Below are 17,644 nucleotides of genomic sequence, written 5' to 3' on the forward strand. Positions count from 1 at the left end.
AATAGTTCAATTTTCTTTATCAAAGAGAATGATAGAATGTATATGGAACAGGGAAAGAAATGTGTTGTTTTTTGACTATAAGACAAGAAAGCAGAAATGAAAGTCATTTGGATAATAGAAATGTGTTAGGATCAAATTGTATCTTTTATTAACTAGAGAATACAGTTGAGAGGAATGGGGAATGATTCATGTGACAAAGATAGGAATAGACATCAAAGGGCTTTTGACCAATCAGGAAAATGGTTTGTTGAGAACAGAGTGTTAAACAGAAGTGGAAAGCACCAAACAAATGCTGAGAATGAACAGAAGGGTAGCACAAAGAGGCTATGGATCTAAGTCATAGGTCCATAATCTACGGCTGTGGACTATGACTAGACTATAGACCAGGACCCTGGTCCTGGACTACAGACTATGACTGGACCCTGGACTGTGGACCAGGGTAGACTGAGAATGAACAGAAGGGTAGCACAAAGAGGCTATGGATCTAAGTCAGAGAGATGCTGGGTTTAGAGAGCTGGATTGTGTCTAGGGGGATTAGTGGGAAAGCAACAAAGCCTCACAAGGTGGCCAGGGATGGACCTAGGTAACCTTACTTGTTATTTTATCATTCAGATTTTTGTCTTTGCTTACCATGGCCTAAGTAAAGACAAAAGACTTCACTAGAGTCCTTCACAGGCTATAACTATCACTTTGAACTTCTCTTCGAGTTTTGTGTCCCATCATTTAACAGCACCATTGTTACTGGGCTTCAGTGTCTATTGGTACCTTACCTGGAAGAAATGCATTGACTGACCATTAACATCTTTTGGGATGCTTTTTAAATTGCCCTAACTGTATCCCACCTGAGATCAGTTATATTTCTGGAAATGGAAGTTGGGCATTGGTATTATTAAAATACTTCTCAAGTGGTTCCAATGTGGTATAAGGGGCTTAGAATCATTGTGCTAAGGCAATTCATATAAGGAATTAGCCTTGACTAATTAGAGTCTATGCTTCTGGCTTTTCTTTGTTTTGCATATTCAGGTTCTGTAATTTCCATAATCTAATGAGCCATGAGGAAGAGCATAACTTCCCTTTATTCTTTTTCTAAAAAGTGTTTGATCTACATAATTCATAATACTTTCTTCAGAAATGTCTTATCCTTAAATCAGGATGTGAATGATATCAAATACATTTTGTCTTCCAATTAAAAATTAAACTTCCTCCTCTTCAGCACCTCGGAGTCTGTGATTAGCCTTTCATCTATGGTAGTTAATTTAGAAAGATTGTCTCATGAGAACTACCTGGTTCTGTAGACTGTGGGATAATTAAGTGAAGCAAAAGCACCTTGATTTCTTTCACCCTTTAACAGCATCTGCTAATCTGCTTATTCCTTGTAGTTCATCATTTTTAGTCTTTTCATGTCTCAGCTTCTATGCATCCATCGATGATGCCTTCTCTGACCAGCATCCTCACCACTCCTTTGACAATACTTTCTCTCAAACACTCTTTGCTCCTAGGGGGTTGTTTGAGTCTGCTAGGGCTGCCATAACAACGTATCAGACTGGGTGGCGTACACAACAGAAATGTAGGAAACTAGGAGTCTGAAATCAATGCGTCAGTGGCATTGATTTCTTCTGAACCTCTGTCCTTGGCTTGCAGATGACTGTCTACTCTCTATGTCTTCACATGGTCTTCCCCACTATATGGGTGTGTTCTAATCTCCACTTTTTATAAGGATACCAGTCGTATTGGATTAAGGAAGATACTAATGACCTCATTTTAACTTAATCACCCCTTTAAAGACCTTATCTCCAAACACAGTCATTTTGGGAGGTACTGGGGCTTAGGACTTCAACATGAATTTGAGGGAACACAGTTCAGCCCATAACCAGGAGTTAAACACAATTTATAATTATATATTTATGACAAGTGTATATATTTAGCATCTCTCTCCTTAAGCTCCATAAAACAAGGGGTCCTGTCTGCTTTGTGCAACAGCTACAAGCACAGTTCCCATAACAGGCCCGTGTAGAAGCCAATTGCCCATGAAGCTGGAAAAGCTTGCACGGGCCCCTAAAATGGTAGGTTGGGCCGGGCGCGGTGGCTCACACCTGTAATCCCAGCACTTTGGGAGGCCGAGGTGGGCGGATCTCTTGAGGTCAGGAGTTTAAGACCAGCCTGGCCAACATAGTAAAACACCATCTCTACTAAAAAAAAAAAAAAATGCAAAAATTAGCTGGGTATTGTGGTGGGCTCCTATAGTCCCAGCTACTTGGGAGGCTGAGGCAGGAGAATCACTTGAAACCCGGGAGGTGGAGGTTGCAGTGAGCCGAGATCATGCCACTGCACTCCAGCCTGGGCAACACAGTGAGACTCTGTCAAAAAAAAAAAGGCAGGTGGTTACTGATAGTTTAGAGTGTATTCACGAGTTTATTTTCTTTTTATTAAAGAGAGGGCCTATATAACAGGGGCTTTATAGAGGGGCCTACATAAAGCCATTTAACAGGGGCTTTAGATTTCATAAAACCTAGAACTGCCCCTGGGCCCATCATAGTTATACAGTAAATGTTAATTGAGTGAATGAATTATTGAACAAAGTTGATATGAGTACTAAATTATAAAGAGCCTGTGTTTTAAAACTGTTATTTGGTTAGTGCAAACTCAAAATGCGTTTCTCCACAGAGATCATGTTATACAGTGGCAATGTCAAGAAAGTGTATTTAAGGTGGAGAAAATATATATAATGTGTATTCTAGAAAGGGCTAATATATTTGTGTGTGTATATGTGTGTGTGTGTGTGTGTACATAAATATATAAATATGTATGCAGATGTGTGTATATGTATATATACATATATTAGCCCTTTGTGTGTGTGTGCATATATGTATATATGCAATTATACATATATAAATATATGCACACACATATACACATATATGTACACACACACAAACACACACGTCTGTTTATGATTAAATAGAAGAATAAACAATTAAAAAATATTTTGGCCAAGCATGGCACCTCACATCTGTAATCCCAGCACTTTGGGAAGCCATGGTGGGAGGATCACTTGAAGCCAGGAGCTTGAGACCAGCCTGGGAAACAAAGCAATACCACACCTCTATTTAGTATATATTTATTTTATATATATTTATTATCTATAATTATTATAGATAATAAAGTATATATTTTATTATATATAAAATAAATATATTTTTAAACTCTATAAAGGAAAGAAAAGAAGAGAATAGAGGGAACAGGGATAAAAAGTGGACTTCTTTGAACATACTTATTTTATAGATTTGACTTTGAAACTGTGTAAATATTTTACATAACTATACAACAAAATTAAAATTAAGATATGATTCATACAAAATTTTAAAAATGAAAGAAGTGAAAACACCACTTGATCCATTATACTGGTGAGCTATTCTTCTCAGCACTTACATGTATTTTATGATTTGTTCCTGTGGGAAATCTCTTTCTACACATTTCTTTAGTCCTCCTCCATCTACCGTCTGCCACTCGAGTTGCCACAACTTAGGGTGGGGATGTTCCTGTATCCTATGTGGGCCCCAGCAGTAGGGAGATACAGGAGGTTGGTTCTTTCTGACACTAGTAATCTTCCATTGGAGCTCTTCCCTCCAATGACAGAGCCTGCCTGACAAGCTGGGTCATTTCAAAGCCAAGGTTGTTAGAGTTTAAGGTCTGTCCAAAATCAGTTCACCAAATGATGGAACAAAGTCACATTCAACCTACCCAGACCAAGATCCAAACGAGGGCAGATCCACCTGTACTCATCCTCTTTTTGAAGTTGTCTTTCCTAAAGTGTGACCTGTGGACCACCTTCCTCCTGCCACCTGCAAGCAATTTGCAGGCCCACTCCAGATCACAGAATGAGACATTTTGGAAATAAAACCCAGAAAGCGTTTTAGTAAGCTTTCCACGTGGTTTCTATACACATCAATTTTTAGAAGCTCTGTCTTCATTCATCATTCCCTTGAAAGGTACCCCTCCTGTACCTCCTGTGTGGAGTTGGCCTCTTCTTGTACCACTTTCTCAACTTCTACCTTAAGTCATTTTTTTTTCATTTGCCTTATTTGGGGGTCTATATTATTCCACTCTTTCCCATGGATGCAGGCGTGGTCTGTTTCCATATTCTTCCTTTTAGATCTCCTTTTTATTATCTTTTTTTAAGGAACATGGTAAATATTCAAAAAATACTAGCTATAACTAATATTAGTTATTCTTATTTTGAATTGAATTGAATTCAAGCTCTGACATTCTTGATCAGAGTAGAAGTAGGGTAAAGTGATACAATTTTGCTCTTATACACAATTCTTATGTTGCTTCTCTTTTGTACTCTGACATCTCTGCCTCTTCCCCACTCTCTCTGTTCTCTCCTCTCTTTTCTTCTCCCCCCACCCCACCTCTCACTCTCTTTTTTCCTCTATCCTGGCTCCCCTTTTCTCATACTAATATTTAGTCATCTAAGTATTTTAATTGGTCACTGTCAACTCCAACAGAGCAGAGACAAGTCTGAATTGCTCACTATTGCATCTGGGAATCAAGCCAAATGCCCTACACATTAGGGGATGGTTTTCAAAAATTATACAGCCAGCCACCATTCCCGACTGGATCACCTCCTTTTCTTCCTGCTATAGTAGAACTCTCCATTTGATCCCTCCAAGTGTTCAAGGACTAGAACTCTGCTGTGTTAGAAAAAGCACTTTTGGAGTGGAAGAAATCTTTACGAGTCTGTGCTTTGGGGTCTAACCTTAGCCAGATCTCTTCAGTCACCAGGCAGTCTATAACGTGAATTGATTTATTTAGGGGTCAGTGAACTTCCTAAAATTGCATGCAAAATGTTTGTGCTTGTACATATCTGTTGGAAGAAGCCACAATTTTCACCAGATTCTCAATGGAATCCCTGACCCAAGCAAATTAAGTACAGTGTGAGGTTCACTGGAATCCCATGCACTATCCATGGGGCCTATACCCAGGATCCTCCCATTTCCCCAGTTTCCTCAGAGATAGCTTCATAACTCCGACCACCCGAGCATGAGTTTCTTGTCTTAATGACGTCCTTCCTCTTAATGATTGTTTTTTTCTTAAATATTTTACTGCTATAGTCGGTCCCCAAACCCTATACTGCTGCCTTGTTTTTTAGTTCATCCCTGTAGTTGAATACTTCCAGTTCTTTCTAGAATGTTCTCATTCCGATTCATTTAAATTTTTCTGAGATTTTGATTTACAGTAAATCCCTACCTGTATTACATAGTGGGACAGAGGATAGAATTTCTCCAATATGTTTCACCACATCAAATATTATATAACCACAAGATATTTCTTATTGAACCATTCATCACTGAGTTACAGTGCTTGCTACAATTCAACACCATTCAGAGATATTTGACTTTAGCTTGTGTTACTTATGAGGTGGCAGTAAACAAAAATATATTTTGTAGGCATTAACCTTTAATGTCTCTGCATGGTCATTATCCTTTTACCACAAACTTATCTGCCTTCTCTAAAAATAAACTATTTGAGATCTCTCCAGTGTCACCTTGCAATTTAAAATGGATTTATTTCAGATGGAATTTAGACCCTAGTGACTTTCAGAAAAATCATTACCTTCATTCTGGCTAGCATCCCAGGAATATTGGCAGTCCATAATGACAGTATTATAAATGGCCCTGCTACAGCTCTTCCAAATACCCCCCTCCATTAGTCTTCTTAGGTACTTTTCTCTAGAAATGATCATGACCTATACACTTACACACTTTTTCTTGGATTACCAAAGGACCCAACAGAGTTGTCTATTGAGCAGTACTATTAACTTTCTTCAAAGTAGGGTTAATATATTGTATAGCTGTGTTCATTTTTATGGATGACTTAAAAAGTACTGTGTAGAGAAATTGTGTAAAGCAGTGGCTCTCAAACTTTAATATTCATCCAACTCCCCTGAAGGGCTTGTTAAAACACAGATTACAGGGACTCCTAATCTTTGATTCACTAAAAATAGAGTGGGGTCTGAGGCTTTGTATTTCTAAGTTCCCAGATAATGGTGATGTTGTTGGGTGGAGAACCTCTCACTTTTGAGAAGCATAAGTCTAGACACTGACTCTTACGTGTACCACACAGGACAGAGATGGATCAGACCTCAAGAAGCTTGTGGTCTAGTAGGGAAGATACGATATTTACATAAATCACATACCATTGTGTCCTTAGAGGTGAACAGACAGGGTGAATGGAAAAAAGGAAAGGCAGACATAACTTTCAGTCTGTGAGATTAGGGAGCTTTTGTGGAGGAGATGGCAAGTGGCTGGGCCTTGAGATATGAGTAGAATTTAGAAATGCAAACTGTAGGATGAAAGGGAAAAAATATTCAAGAATATAAATGAGAGAATACCATTATCACACCTAAAGATATTAACATTAATTGATTAATGTATTTAAAAGCTGTAAAAGAAATCCTCATTTTTGACATTTCTGAGACAATTTAAAAATTGTACCTAGAATAGTCAGATTCATAGAGGCAGAAAGTAGAATGGTGGTTGCCAGGGTGTGAGGGGAGGAAAGACAGATTTCTTATTTGATGGGCAGAGTTTTTAATAAAAAGAGTTCTGGAGATGAATAGTGGTGATGGTTCCATAACGCTGTGAATACACTCAACATCCCTTTACTGTACACTTAAAAATGGTTAAGATGGTAAATTTTATGTTATGAGTATTTTACCATAATGAAAATAACCTGGATATTTTTCTTCCTATATTGAATGTTTTCTGAGTGCTTGGGAAATGTAGTCTTTTTTCCTCTGAAGCTCTGATATCCTTCATCTTTTATTTTTAATTTTAACACTTTCATTGAGTTACAATTTATATACTATGAACTTCCTCATTATAAATGTATAATTCCATGATTTTTAGTATATTTATAGAGTTGCCAGTAATTGACACAAACCAGTTTCGGAACATCTCCAGCACCCCAGAAAGTTCCTTCATGCACTTTGGCAGTCAGTGCCTGGGTCTGCTCCCAGCCCCATGCAAAAACCGAACTGCTTTCTGTGTCTGGGAATCTGCCTTTTCTGGTTATTTTATGTAAATTAAATCATAGTTTATGTAGTCTTTTGCACCCAGCTTCTTTCACTTAGCATAATGTTTTTGAGTAGTTTTTCATGAATAAATGCTTCTTAGTTTGCTGTAATCTGTTGGTCAATTTCCAGGTCACTTAAATGGTTGTTTTTGATAATTTGGTCCAGTTTTATAGTTTCTTTTTGGGGGATAAAATTTGGTGACTTCCTTCTACCACACAGATTCAAACCATATCAGACCTCCAGCATAGGGGTGGGAGGGGGTTGGATCGTGAGGGTGGATTTCTTATGAATGGTTTAATACCATCCTCTTGGTACTGTCTTTGTAACAGTGAGTGAGCTCTCATGAGATCTGGTAATTTAAAAATGTGTGAAACCTCCCCCTCCCCCTGATCTCTCTTGCTCCTGCTTTGGCACATGAAGTACCTTCTCCCCATTCGCCTTCTGCCACGATTGGAAGTTTCCTGAAGCCTCCCTAGAAGCAGATGCTGTTCTTCTTCCTGTACAGCTTGCAGACCATGAGCCAATTAAACCTCTTTTCTTTATAAATTACCCAGTCTCACGTATTTCTTTATAGCAATGTGAGAACAGACTGATACAAGGTCCCAGCCCTTCCTTTATTTTATTTTATTTTTTTAATTCTAGGAAGGAGCTGAAAGAGTCCAAGTGTAACCTGGCATTGACTCCACTTTGGATACTGTACTTTATAGCAATTGTCAGAAAACTTGCTTTCTTAAATCATCTGTTGCAGTGTTTGACATAGGCCATTCAGAAATCTAGAAGATTGAAAGTTTCTGTTCAAGAATCTTTTCATTTTCAATATTGTAGGTCCTCAACGTGCAATCTGCAAGAAGAGACTCCTCTTTTGAATTCATAGTAACTTTTACCATTTCTAATTTTCTCAGTGAATGGATGTTGAAAGTATAAATGTGAATGTCAGCATAAATGTGAATGTCATAAAGAGAACCTTATACTTACAAGTAGGGAACTTATAGTCTAAACCATGGCATTATTCATGATCATTTCTATCCTTAGCTCTGTCCCCCAAGATGCAAAGTATCTACCCAGCAAGTGTATGTGCAATAGAGGACGATGATCTTTTATCCTTATACCCCATTATCCTTCACCCATTGGAGAAAGAATTAAGTTTTCAGGGGAGGAGCAATGGAGCATTCAGTCTGAGCAAGACTATAACAACCATCCAGAAACACCTCTAGCCTTGGAACATGTGGCATCTTTCTATTCCCCACCCTGCAGAAACCCAACCCTGGGTCACAGACCATATATCCCAAAGAAGGCAGTGCACAGCTCAGTACCTGGCACAAAATAGAAACTCAATAAACCCTGGTTGGGTTGAAATGAAAAGTACGTAAGTATGGTGGTGGTGGTGATGGTGGAGTTGTGTGAATAATAATGGGTCGGGGGGGTTCTGTTTTCCCCTTTATAATGCTGAGAAAGCTGGAGGCCCTATTCTGTGTACTGAGCAGAAAGAGGAGCTGGTTGTCTCTAGCTATCCTTGGGGATTAGAGAGAAATTATTCAGCCAGTCTTTCAGAAATACAAATTTTGACAGATGACAAAACTTCTTCCTCACATCCTGGTGGGGGAGGAGCACTCAGAGAATCAAAAACAATAGACGCCCTGAGGCTGCCCTAAAAACAGCACATTGGTAGGGCAATCACTTCCCTCAGCTAAAGATCCAAAGAAAGCAAGAATCTTCACTGAACAGTCTGATAAAAACCAGTGTAAAAACCCAGTGAGGAATTCATCAACATGGTACCAAGTCAGCCCTCTCCCATGAATCTTCTTAAATACTGTCTTCACAAATTTGGTATTGTGAAAACCCTAAAAATGAGTACCAGCACTCAAGCAGCTGAAGTTCTGAGATGCTCAACTCATAAAATTTTGCTTTAAGGTAAATAGTATCAGATATATAAAATCAGAAGTTCTTGGGAAAATATTTGGAAATGAAAGGAGATTTATCATAGTAAACTCTATGTCTAACGGTATTAATAGCAGTCTCTAGGCTGCAAGGTGACTTTTGGGTATATTGTGAAGTGTTCAATATTCATAATAACTTGTCCTGATTTCATAGGTCTTAATTTAGTTCTTGGATAAAGAATGGCTAATATCTGGTCCTCTGTGAGTGTTTTTTACATATTTATTTTTTGTTGGTGTTTGTATTGTTGATGAAAATGAAAAGAAACTAGTATAGTAAAGACCTTTCGGTGTATAATAAGAGGCTTTATTTTCACAAACATATCATAGTGTAAGATTAAAATAATAACTTTGACTTCATTATTTTAGCCAACTTTATTTTCCATTCTTCAGAAAGCATATTCTCTAGGTTCTTTCCCTAGTTTTCTTTCTTCCTCAGCTTTACCAAGAAGGATTCAAATACTGAATCTATGTCACCTTTCAGAGTTTCTGACAACGCTGATTACCTGCAGCTTGTCTACTCTGGCAAATCTAGTTGAATACCTTGTGCCTCATTCCTGTCCTCAAGGAACATAGCAGGTGATTTTGATAGTGCTCTAGTTTCTTCCACTGCTGCAAGATAGTAACATAGTGTTCTATTAGGCCTCATAAACACTGTTAGAGAAGCTGGGGGAGTAGAAAAGAAGGAATATTTTTATAAGCAGTAAAAACCTATTCTGAGGACCATCTGAATGTTTCTGCCCATTCACAATTGAAGTCAACTTTACAAGGTGAATACAAAGAAGAGGATGTGTTCTTGCAAAAGATACGATTAAAGGTCAATATATATATATTTGTTCCAGAAACCTTTATTTGAAGCCGATGAATGACTTGTCGTGGGCGAGCTCTTCGGGTGCTATTAATACTTTCTGGTCACAGGGGAGACGCTGGCTGTTGTTCAGAAAAGAACTACGAATCCCAGAATGGCCTGTTCCCCCATTTTCCCCGCGAGAATCCAAGGGTGAGTTCAACCAATCCTGTCAAGGAGAGCCTGTGCTATCGGCCAATCAGAAGACGACCCTGCGCCTGGAGGCGGGTGGCGGGAAGTGCACTCGGTTTGAAATCGGAAAGTTGGCGGGGCTGCGGGAGCTGAGCCGAGAGCCCGGCTGTTGGCTAGAGTGGGCGCGGATCTGGTGTGGGGAAGGCGGCGGGACTCAGGCCTGCCTGCGAAGGTGAGGGAGTTGGGCGCCGAGCTGGGCTCCTTGGCCCCCCTGTCGCGATAAGGGAAAGTGAGTTTGAGGGCAGAATGTGTGTATTTGCGGCGGCGTTTATGAAATGCGCATCTTGTTGCTGTTTGGGCCTCACAGCCTGGTGGGGTGGGCAGCTGCGAACCCAAAGCGTTCTGAGTTTCACTGCAGGAGGTATCTTTTGTCTTCCTGGGAAGATTTTAGCGTTGCAGAGTACTGGTGGGTCCAGGATTCTCCCAGGACCTCCTTTTACAGAGGATACTGAGGCCCGAGGTGACTTGTATACATCCTCGTCGGAACCTACTAAACTCCCACCTTAGTCCCTATTTTACTGTTAACTTTTACTGTTCTGAGGTGGAGGAGAGAGACAGGGTAGATATATGGGGTCTTATTCTATGGGAGGGTGCCGGCCACCTGGCTATCCTGATGATCTCTGATCAGAAAGGGGTAGAGTTGGAAAAGGGGTTTTAGAAGTCAACAGTTTTACTTCTGAGAAAATGGGCCCAGGGTCAGTGCGTGTGAGTGTCCTGTGCGGTTACACTTACCTACTAACAAGCTGCTAGAAGGTAAAGGTGTCCTGAATTCTTGCTGCACCTTAACAACAGTTAAGCCCAGGTGGCTTGATTTACCCTTGAATACCTAGAATTAAAGGTAAGTTGCTATTTTCTAGCAAAGGACAAATTGCCAAAATACTGTATACCTGATTGGAATATGTGGGTGATTTGATTTCAATAACTCTTAAAAAATGCAGTATGTATTCTGTTTTTAGCATTGTCCTACATAATGGTAGAGGACGAACTGGCACTATTCGATAAAAGCATAAATGAATTTTGGAATAAATTCAAAAGTACGGACACCTCCGGTCAGATGGCAGGACTAAGAGATACCTACAAGGATTCCATCAAAGCATTTGCAGGTACCTAATGTTAACTTGTAACATGCTGTTTTTGCTGTTCTAGTTTATTTTTTAGTGTTATTGCAGCTGAATTGAAAGTTCGATTTCTCTTTCAGAAAAGCTGTCTGTGAAATTAAAGGAAGAAGAACGAATGGTTGAGATGTTTCTGGAATATCAAAATGGTATGTGAAAAAGTATAAATCATGGGTTTTTTTTTTTTTTTTTTAGATAAAACATCTTTATCATGAAATCTCTCATACAAGTAAGACAATGTATTTTGTGTACACAAGTGTGTATATGTTGTGTATGTGTGTATATACACACACACACACACACACACACACACACGTACATGTGGTGGCTTATGCCTGTAATCCCAACACTTTGGGAGGAAGAGTTGGGTGGATCCCTTGAGCTCAGGAGTTCAAGACCAGCCCAAGCAACATGGTGAAATCCTGTCTCTACAAAAAATTTAAAAAAAAAAATTAAAAATTAAAAAAATGTATATATACATATATAGACACATACACACACAAATACATACACATTAACACATATACATGTGCTTATATATAGGAATAAACATTGACATACTATACAGCTTAAGAAAGAACATCCTATTTACACCTCCCATCTTCCACAACTAACCTATCAATATATTGTTTAGTATCATGGGGGTTTTTTGTTTTGTTTTTTGAGACAGGGTCTCACTCTGTTGCCCAAGCTGGAGTGCAGTGGCGCGATCTTGGCTCACTGCAAGCTCCACCTCCTGGGTTCACGCCATTCTCCTGCCTCAGCCTCCCGAGTAGCTGGGATTACAGGCGCCTGCAACCACACCTTGCTAATTTTTTGTATTTTTAGTAGAGATGGGGTTTCACTGTGTTAGCCAAGATGGTCTCGATCTCCTGACCTCGATCTGCCCGCCTCAGCCTCCCAAAGTGCTGGGATTACAGGCATGAGCCACCGTGCCCGGTGACAGGGTCTCACTTTGTCAGCCAGGCTGGGGTGCAGTGGCATGATCTAGGCTCACTTCAGCCTCGACCTCCTCGGCTCAAGCGATACTCCCACTTCAGCCCCCTAAGTAGCTGGGACCACTGGTGCACGCCAGCATGCCTGGGTAATTTCGGATTTTTTGTAGAGATGGGGTTTCACCATATTGTGCAGGCTGGTCTTAAACTCCTGGGCTCAAGTGGGCCGCTCACTTTGGCCTCCCAAAGTGCTAGGATTTCGGGTATGAGCCACTGTGCCTGGCCTCTAGTATTGTGTTTTTGAATGTTATATAAATGGCATTCTCTTGTATGTCTTCTGTCCATTTTTTCACTCAGCACTATACTTGTGAGATTTGTCTGTGCCAAGGTATAAATGCCAGTATTTTTTAAAAGATGAGTTTGTTTTCATGTTGGAAATCACAGCCTGGGGATTGAAAAGCTAGAGTTCTCTCAGCTCTGTTAGTTCTCTGACAGTGTTTTTCTCCATATTTTTACTACTGTTCTTGCCATCTTATTTCTACTACTCTCCAGGTTGTCCAGAGTGAATCAGTAGCTTTTACTGAATTCTTACACACAGGACACAAATATGTGTCCACAGTTCAAATTCCACTAGAGATACTTGATTTAAAGGCACCATGTTTTAAACAATATTAGACTAGAATGTCCTCACATGGGGCATATGTTCTTTCATTTGCAAAATGGGTAGCCTTGACTTACCCACTTTACTCATTGTGTGGCCCATGAAGGCATTTGACTTTGTTACCCCAGTAGGTTATTTGCTACACTTTTACCCATGTTTACTTTCTTTCTTTCTTTTCTTTTTCTTTTTTTGAGATGGAGTCTCGCTGTGTTGCCCAGGCTCACTGCAACCTTTGCCTTCTGGGTTCAAGTGATTCTCCTGCCTCAGCCTCCCAAGTAGCTGAGAACTACAGGTGCGCACCACCACGTGCCACTAATTTTTTGTATTTTTAGTAGAGACAGAGTTTCACCGTGTTAGCCAGGATGGTCTCAATCTCCTGACCTCAGGTGATCTGCCCACCTTGGCCTCCCAAAGTGCTGGGATTACAGGCGTCAGCCACCGCGACTGGCCTACCCATGTTTACTTTCTAATCTGCCCTGAAGCTTCCATGCCCTTCACTGCTTCTCTCATTCCCTCTGTAACCATAAGCAAAAAGGAAAACCACTTTTGTTTGTATGTGTGTGTGAAAGAGTGATACTGAGTTTGGGTTCTTTAAAACCTCTTTGTAGGATCCCTAGGCATTAGAAAATTAAGTTTGGAACTGTCAGTTTTACTGTTGTGAGTCTCAAACTGTGCTCTTAAAGATTATAGCGTGAAGTTATGCTCTATATAGTCTAAAATCTAAAAGCATTATCAATATTTTTCTTTTAAAAATCAGTTTATACTTGGCCGGGCGCAGTGGCTCACGCCTGTAATCCCAGCACTTTGGGAGGCCAAGGCGGGTGGATCATGAGGTCAGGAGATCGAGACCATCCTGGCTAACGCGGTGAAACCCCGTCTCTACTAAAAATACAAAACATTAGCCGGGCGTGGTAGTGAGCACCTGTAGTCCCAGCTACTCGGGAGGCTGAGGCAGGAGAATGGCATGAACTCGGGAGGCGGAACTTGCAGTGAGCCCAGATCGTGCCACTGCACTGCAGCCTGGGCAACAGAGCAAGACTCCATCTCAAAAAAAAAAAAAAAAAATCAGTTTATACTTGAACAGAAATACAATTTACCCAAGTTTAATTAATTCAATGAACATATGACTGCTATTGCCCACCACTAAGGAGACAACAGTGCATAAAATATAATCTCACAATATTGTGGGGGATATAGATGGGGAAACCACAATTAAAATATATTATGCCAGGCTCAATGGCTCAAGCCAAAGTAGTCCCAGCACTTTGGGAGGCCGAGGCAGGAGGATTGCCTGAGCCCAGGAGTTCAAGACCAGCCTGGGAAATATAGTGAGAACTTGTCTCTATAAAAATTAAGGAAAAATTAGCCACGTGTGTTGGCAGACACCTGTAGTGCCAGCTACTCAGGAGGCTGAGGCAGGAGGATCACTTGAGCCCAGGAGATTGAGTTTACAGTGAGCCGTGATCATGCCACTACACTCCAGCCTGGTCGACAGAGTGAGACCCTGTCTCTAAAAAAATAAAATAAAATAAAAAAAAAGATTGTATTCGTTGTTAGAATAATGTAATAGATGCTGTGTGAGGATAGAATCTGGAAGGTTTGATTCTTCCAGTGAGGAATGCAGGATATTTAATAGCTAACCATTACCTTGTATACCATGTGCTAGGCCCTGTTCTAAGCTCTTTGCATATATTGACTCATGAATCCTCACAACAACCGTAAGAGGTATAGATACTGCTTTTAGTCTTACATGTTAGATTTTTATGACAAAATAAGCACAGAGAGGTTAAGCAACTTTCTCAAGGTCAGATAGCTGATAATGAACAGAAATATGATTTGAACCTACAGTCTGATTATACCACACTACTTTGGAGGAAATCACATAAAGGAGGGTTAGGGATGTTCAACAGAGTCAGCATTACATTCTAGGAAGAGGGAACAGCACATGGAATATGGCAGGAACATAAGAGCTTGTTAAGTTCTGGGATGGCTGGAGTACACCAGGGATGGGGAGTGATGGAGAAGTGGCTGGAAGAACTGGTTGGCCAGATGATGGACATTCCATGTTGTGCAAAGGGGGTTAGACTTTGTTTTTCGGGAGACAAAGAGTTGCTACAGGATTTCAACCTGGAAAATGATATTGGATTTATATGTCAGAAGAAGCAATCTAGTAATCATGCACAATAAAGAGGAGGGGAGTGAGATTGTTGTCCATAAAGAGACCAGTTAAAGGAAAAATTTAGTGTACTAGTACAGGCACATAATGAGTATGGCTTGGACCAGTGACAGGTCTGAGGAGTTAGACTCAAGACTGTTGCCCTGAAGGTGAGAGTGTGCTGTGGTCTAGGAGGATTCCTTCTGACATGGAGTATGAATCAGTGGTGATGCATTTACTAAGGGATTTAAAGAGAGGAGGAGCATGTTTTTATAGGTGGGAAGGAAACATACGCGGGTTCAATTTTAAACATGTTGGGTGAATATGCTGAGTTTATTGTGCAGCAAGTCTTCAGGTGGCGATATCTGATAGGCAATGGATATATTCATGTGGAAGCCAGCCAGAAAAGTGGTCTTTGCTGAAGATAGAGATTTCTGAGTCTTTAGTGTATTTGGGGGTTGAAGCTGTGGAAGAATATGTAGAGTGAAAGAGGGTAGCCTTGGTTAGTAATAATATTTATTTACTCATTACTGTGTGCCAGGTACTATGCTAAATGCCTTACATTGACCATCTTCTTCAGTTCTCATGAGTTTTTCAGGGTTGGTATCGTTTATTATTATTATTCCTACTTTTCTGATATTACAGTCCTAGAGAGATTGTGATTTGCCCCAGATCATCAGATTAACTCCAGAAGCCTCACTCATCTTCAAAACATTACGTTTCCTCTCCAATTTGAGAGAGGGGTAAATGAAAAGGACCAGGAAAGACAGAATTAGTAATTGGAGAACAGAGGAAGTAAGAGAGAAGGTCACCGAAAACTAAAAGAGGAGAGAAACAAGAAAGGGTGTTGTCAACAATGGAAGTCACAGGTAGATCCAATAAGGTAAAGATTGAGATAGATATTATTTTGGGAACAAGAAAGTTGGAGGGAATTCATTCACTACCAAATACTTGTTGAGCTGCTGCTCTATACCAGGTAATCTTCTAGGAAGATACTGCAGAGAACAAAATAGCCTAAAGTTCTGGAGCCATAAATTCTAATTATCGCAAGAAGGAAGATCATCTATTGAAAGTGAGAGGCATTTACTACGGGCAGGCTTTTAAATTATTATAAATCCTGAAGTCTGTCTAAGACCAGAGATTATCCCTGTTTTACAGATGAGGAAATTGAAGCTCACTGAGGTTAAGAAACTTGCCTAAGGTCTGGAGGTAGAGGATCTAGGATTGCAATGATAGCGTCTGTGCTCTTTCCATTGTACTATACTGACCTGCATTGGAGTGAAAATGCAAGGAAGGGTTCCTCTGGTGTGTAGGAGTGAAAGTTTGAAATGTCGGTCCTGGGAATAAGACAGCCTGCTGTGTACACATGCAATAATAGTCACGCAACAGGCCAGGTGCAGTGGCTCACACCTGTAGTCCTAGCACTTTAGGAGGCCGAGACAGGTGGATCACGAGGTCAAAAGATCAAGACCATTCTGGCCAACATGGTGAAACCCCATCTCTACTAAAAATATAAAAATTAGCTGGGCATGGTGGCAGGTGCCTGTAGTCCTGGCTACTCAGAAGGCTGAAGCAGGAGAATCGCTTGAACCCGGGAGGCGGAGGTTGCAGTGAGTCGAGATTGTACCACTGCACTGCAGCCTGGCAACAGAGTGAGACTTCGTCTCAAAAAAAAAAAAAAAAAAAGAAAAAAAAAGTAGTCACATAGCATTGAGGACCCCTATATTTGTATTGGCCACAAATTCACACAGTTCTTCAAATGTTATAATAAAAACACTCTCATCCGTGGTATTTATGTGTCACTAGTTTAAAAGTTTTTGTATTATTATTACTGGATACTCTAACCCCAGTGAATGGGGTAGCCACTGTTATCCCCACTTTACAAATAAGGAAAAGAGTTTCAGAAGTGATTTTGACTGAGGTCCTTGGGTAACAACTGATGAGCTGGATCAGAGTTGAGACCTTTGACTTTCAATCTGGATTTCTTGTGTAGTACAATTCTACTTAATTCTTTTCTTTAAATAGTAGCATTTTTCTTTCTAGTAAGATGTTTATTTTTAAATTATACTTGACATAATATATGATCATGTTCATATTCTCAGAACATATAGAAAAGTAAGCAAAAAATATCACCTGTAATGTTGAGAACCATATTTAACAAAACGACTTTCTAGCTTTTATTTTTCATGAGCTATGTAGATTTTTAACATAATTATGTTCATGGTATCTATATAACTATCTTTTTTTTCAACTTTGAGAATATTTTCCCACATTGCTAAATTGTTTTGAAAATACAGTCCATCTTATTGATATACTATATTTTAAAAATCATTTGCATGTTAGCCATTGAAGATGTTTTCAGTTTTTCATTATAAATACTGAAAAAGAATTTTTATATATAAATATTTGCACATATCCTATTTCCCTAGGGTCACTTTGTAAAAATGAAATTGCTGGGTCAAAGGAGGTGGATATTTTTAAGGCTCTTTTATTTTATAAAGTCAAAAATATTTTCTAGAAGGACCCTAGCATTTTGCATTCCTCTCAACATTAGTTGTTACTTTTGTAAACGTCGTTGTAATAAATGAAAATTGAAATCTTACTGCTTTACTTGCATTTCTGTGATTGATCTGATGTTAAATTATGTTTCATATTTATTAGCCGTCTGCATTCTGTGTTTCATCTGTTTATCCCTTTGTCTGTTTTTTTCTTAGGAATTTGTATTTG

General features: G+C 39.7%; 1 protein-coding gene across 4 annotated transcripts in view; it reads left to right on the forward strand.

The window, feature by feature from the left end:
* Window positions 1-9,893: 9,893 nt before the first annotated feature.
* The window catches only part of SPC25 (SPC25 component of NDC80 kinetochore complex), a 69,324-nt gene continuing 61,573 nt past the window's right edge, over window positions 9,894-17,644 (forward strand). For 2 of the 4 annotated variants that reach the window (XM_058441432.1, XM_032755468.2), the window contains exons 1-3: window positions 10,100-10,223; window positions 11,008-11,154; window positions 11,250-11,315. In XM_058441432.1, the coding sequence (XP_058297415.1) occupies window positions 11,022-11,154; window positions 11,250-11,315 (199 nt within the window). In that variant the 5' untranslated portion in view covers window positions 10,100-10,223; window positions 11,008-11,021. Of the gene's footprint in view, window positions 10,013-10,099; window positions 10,281-11,007; window positions 11,155-11,249; window positions 11,316-17,644 lie in introns of those variants that run through there. The other 2 variants (XM_058441424.1, XM_032755469.2) reach the window with 2 other exon arrangements.

The sequence above is a fragment of the Hylobates moloch genome, unplaced genomic scaffold (genome assembly GCF_009828535.3).
Source record: "Hylobates moloch isolate HMO894 unplaced genomic scaffold, HMol_V3 SCAFFOLD_1, whole genome shotgun sequence".
Taxonomy (NCBI): domain Eukaryota; kingdom Metazoa; phylum Chordata; class Mammalia; order Primates; family Hylobatidae; genus Hylobates; species Hylobates moloch.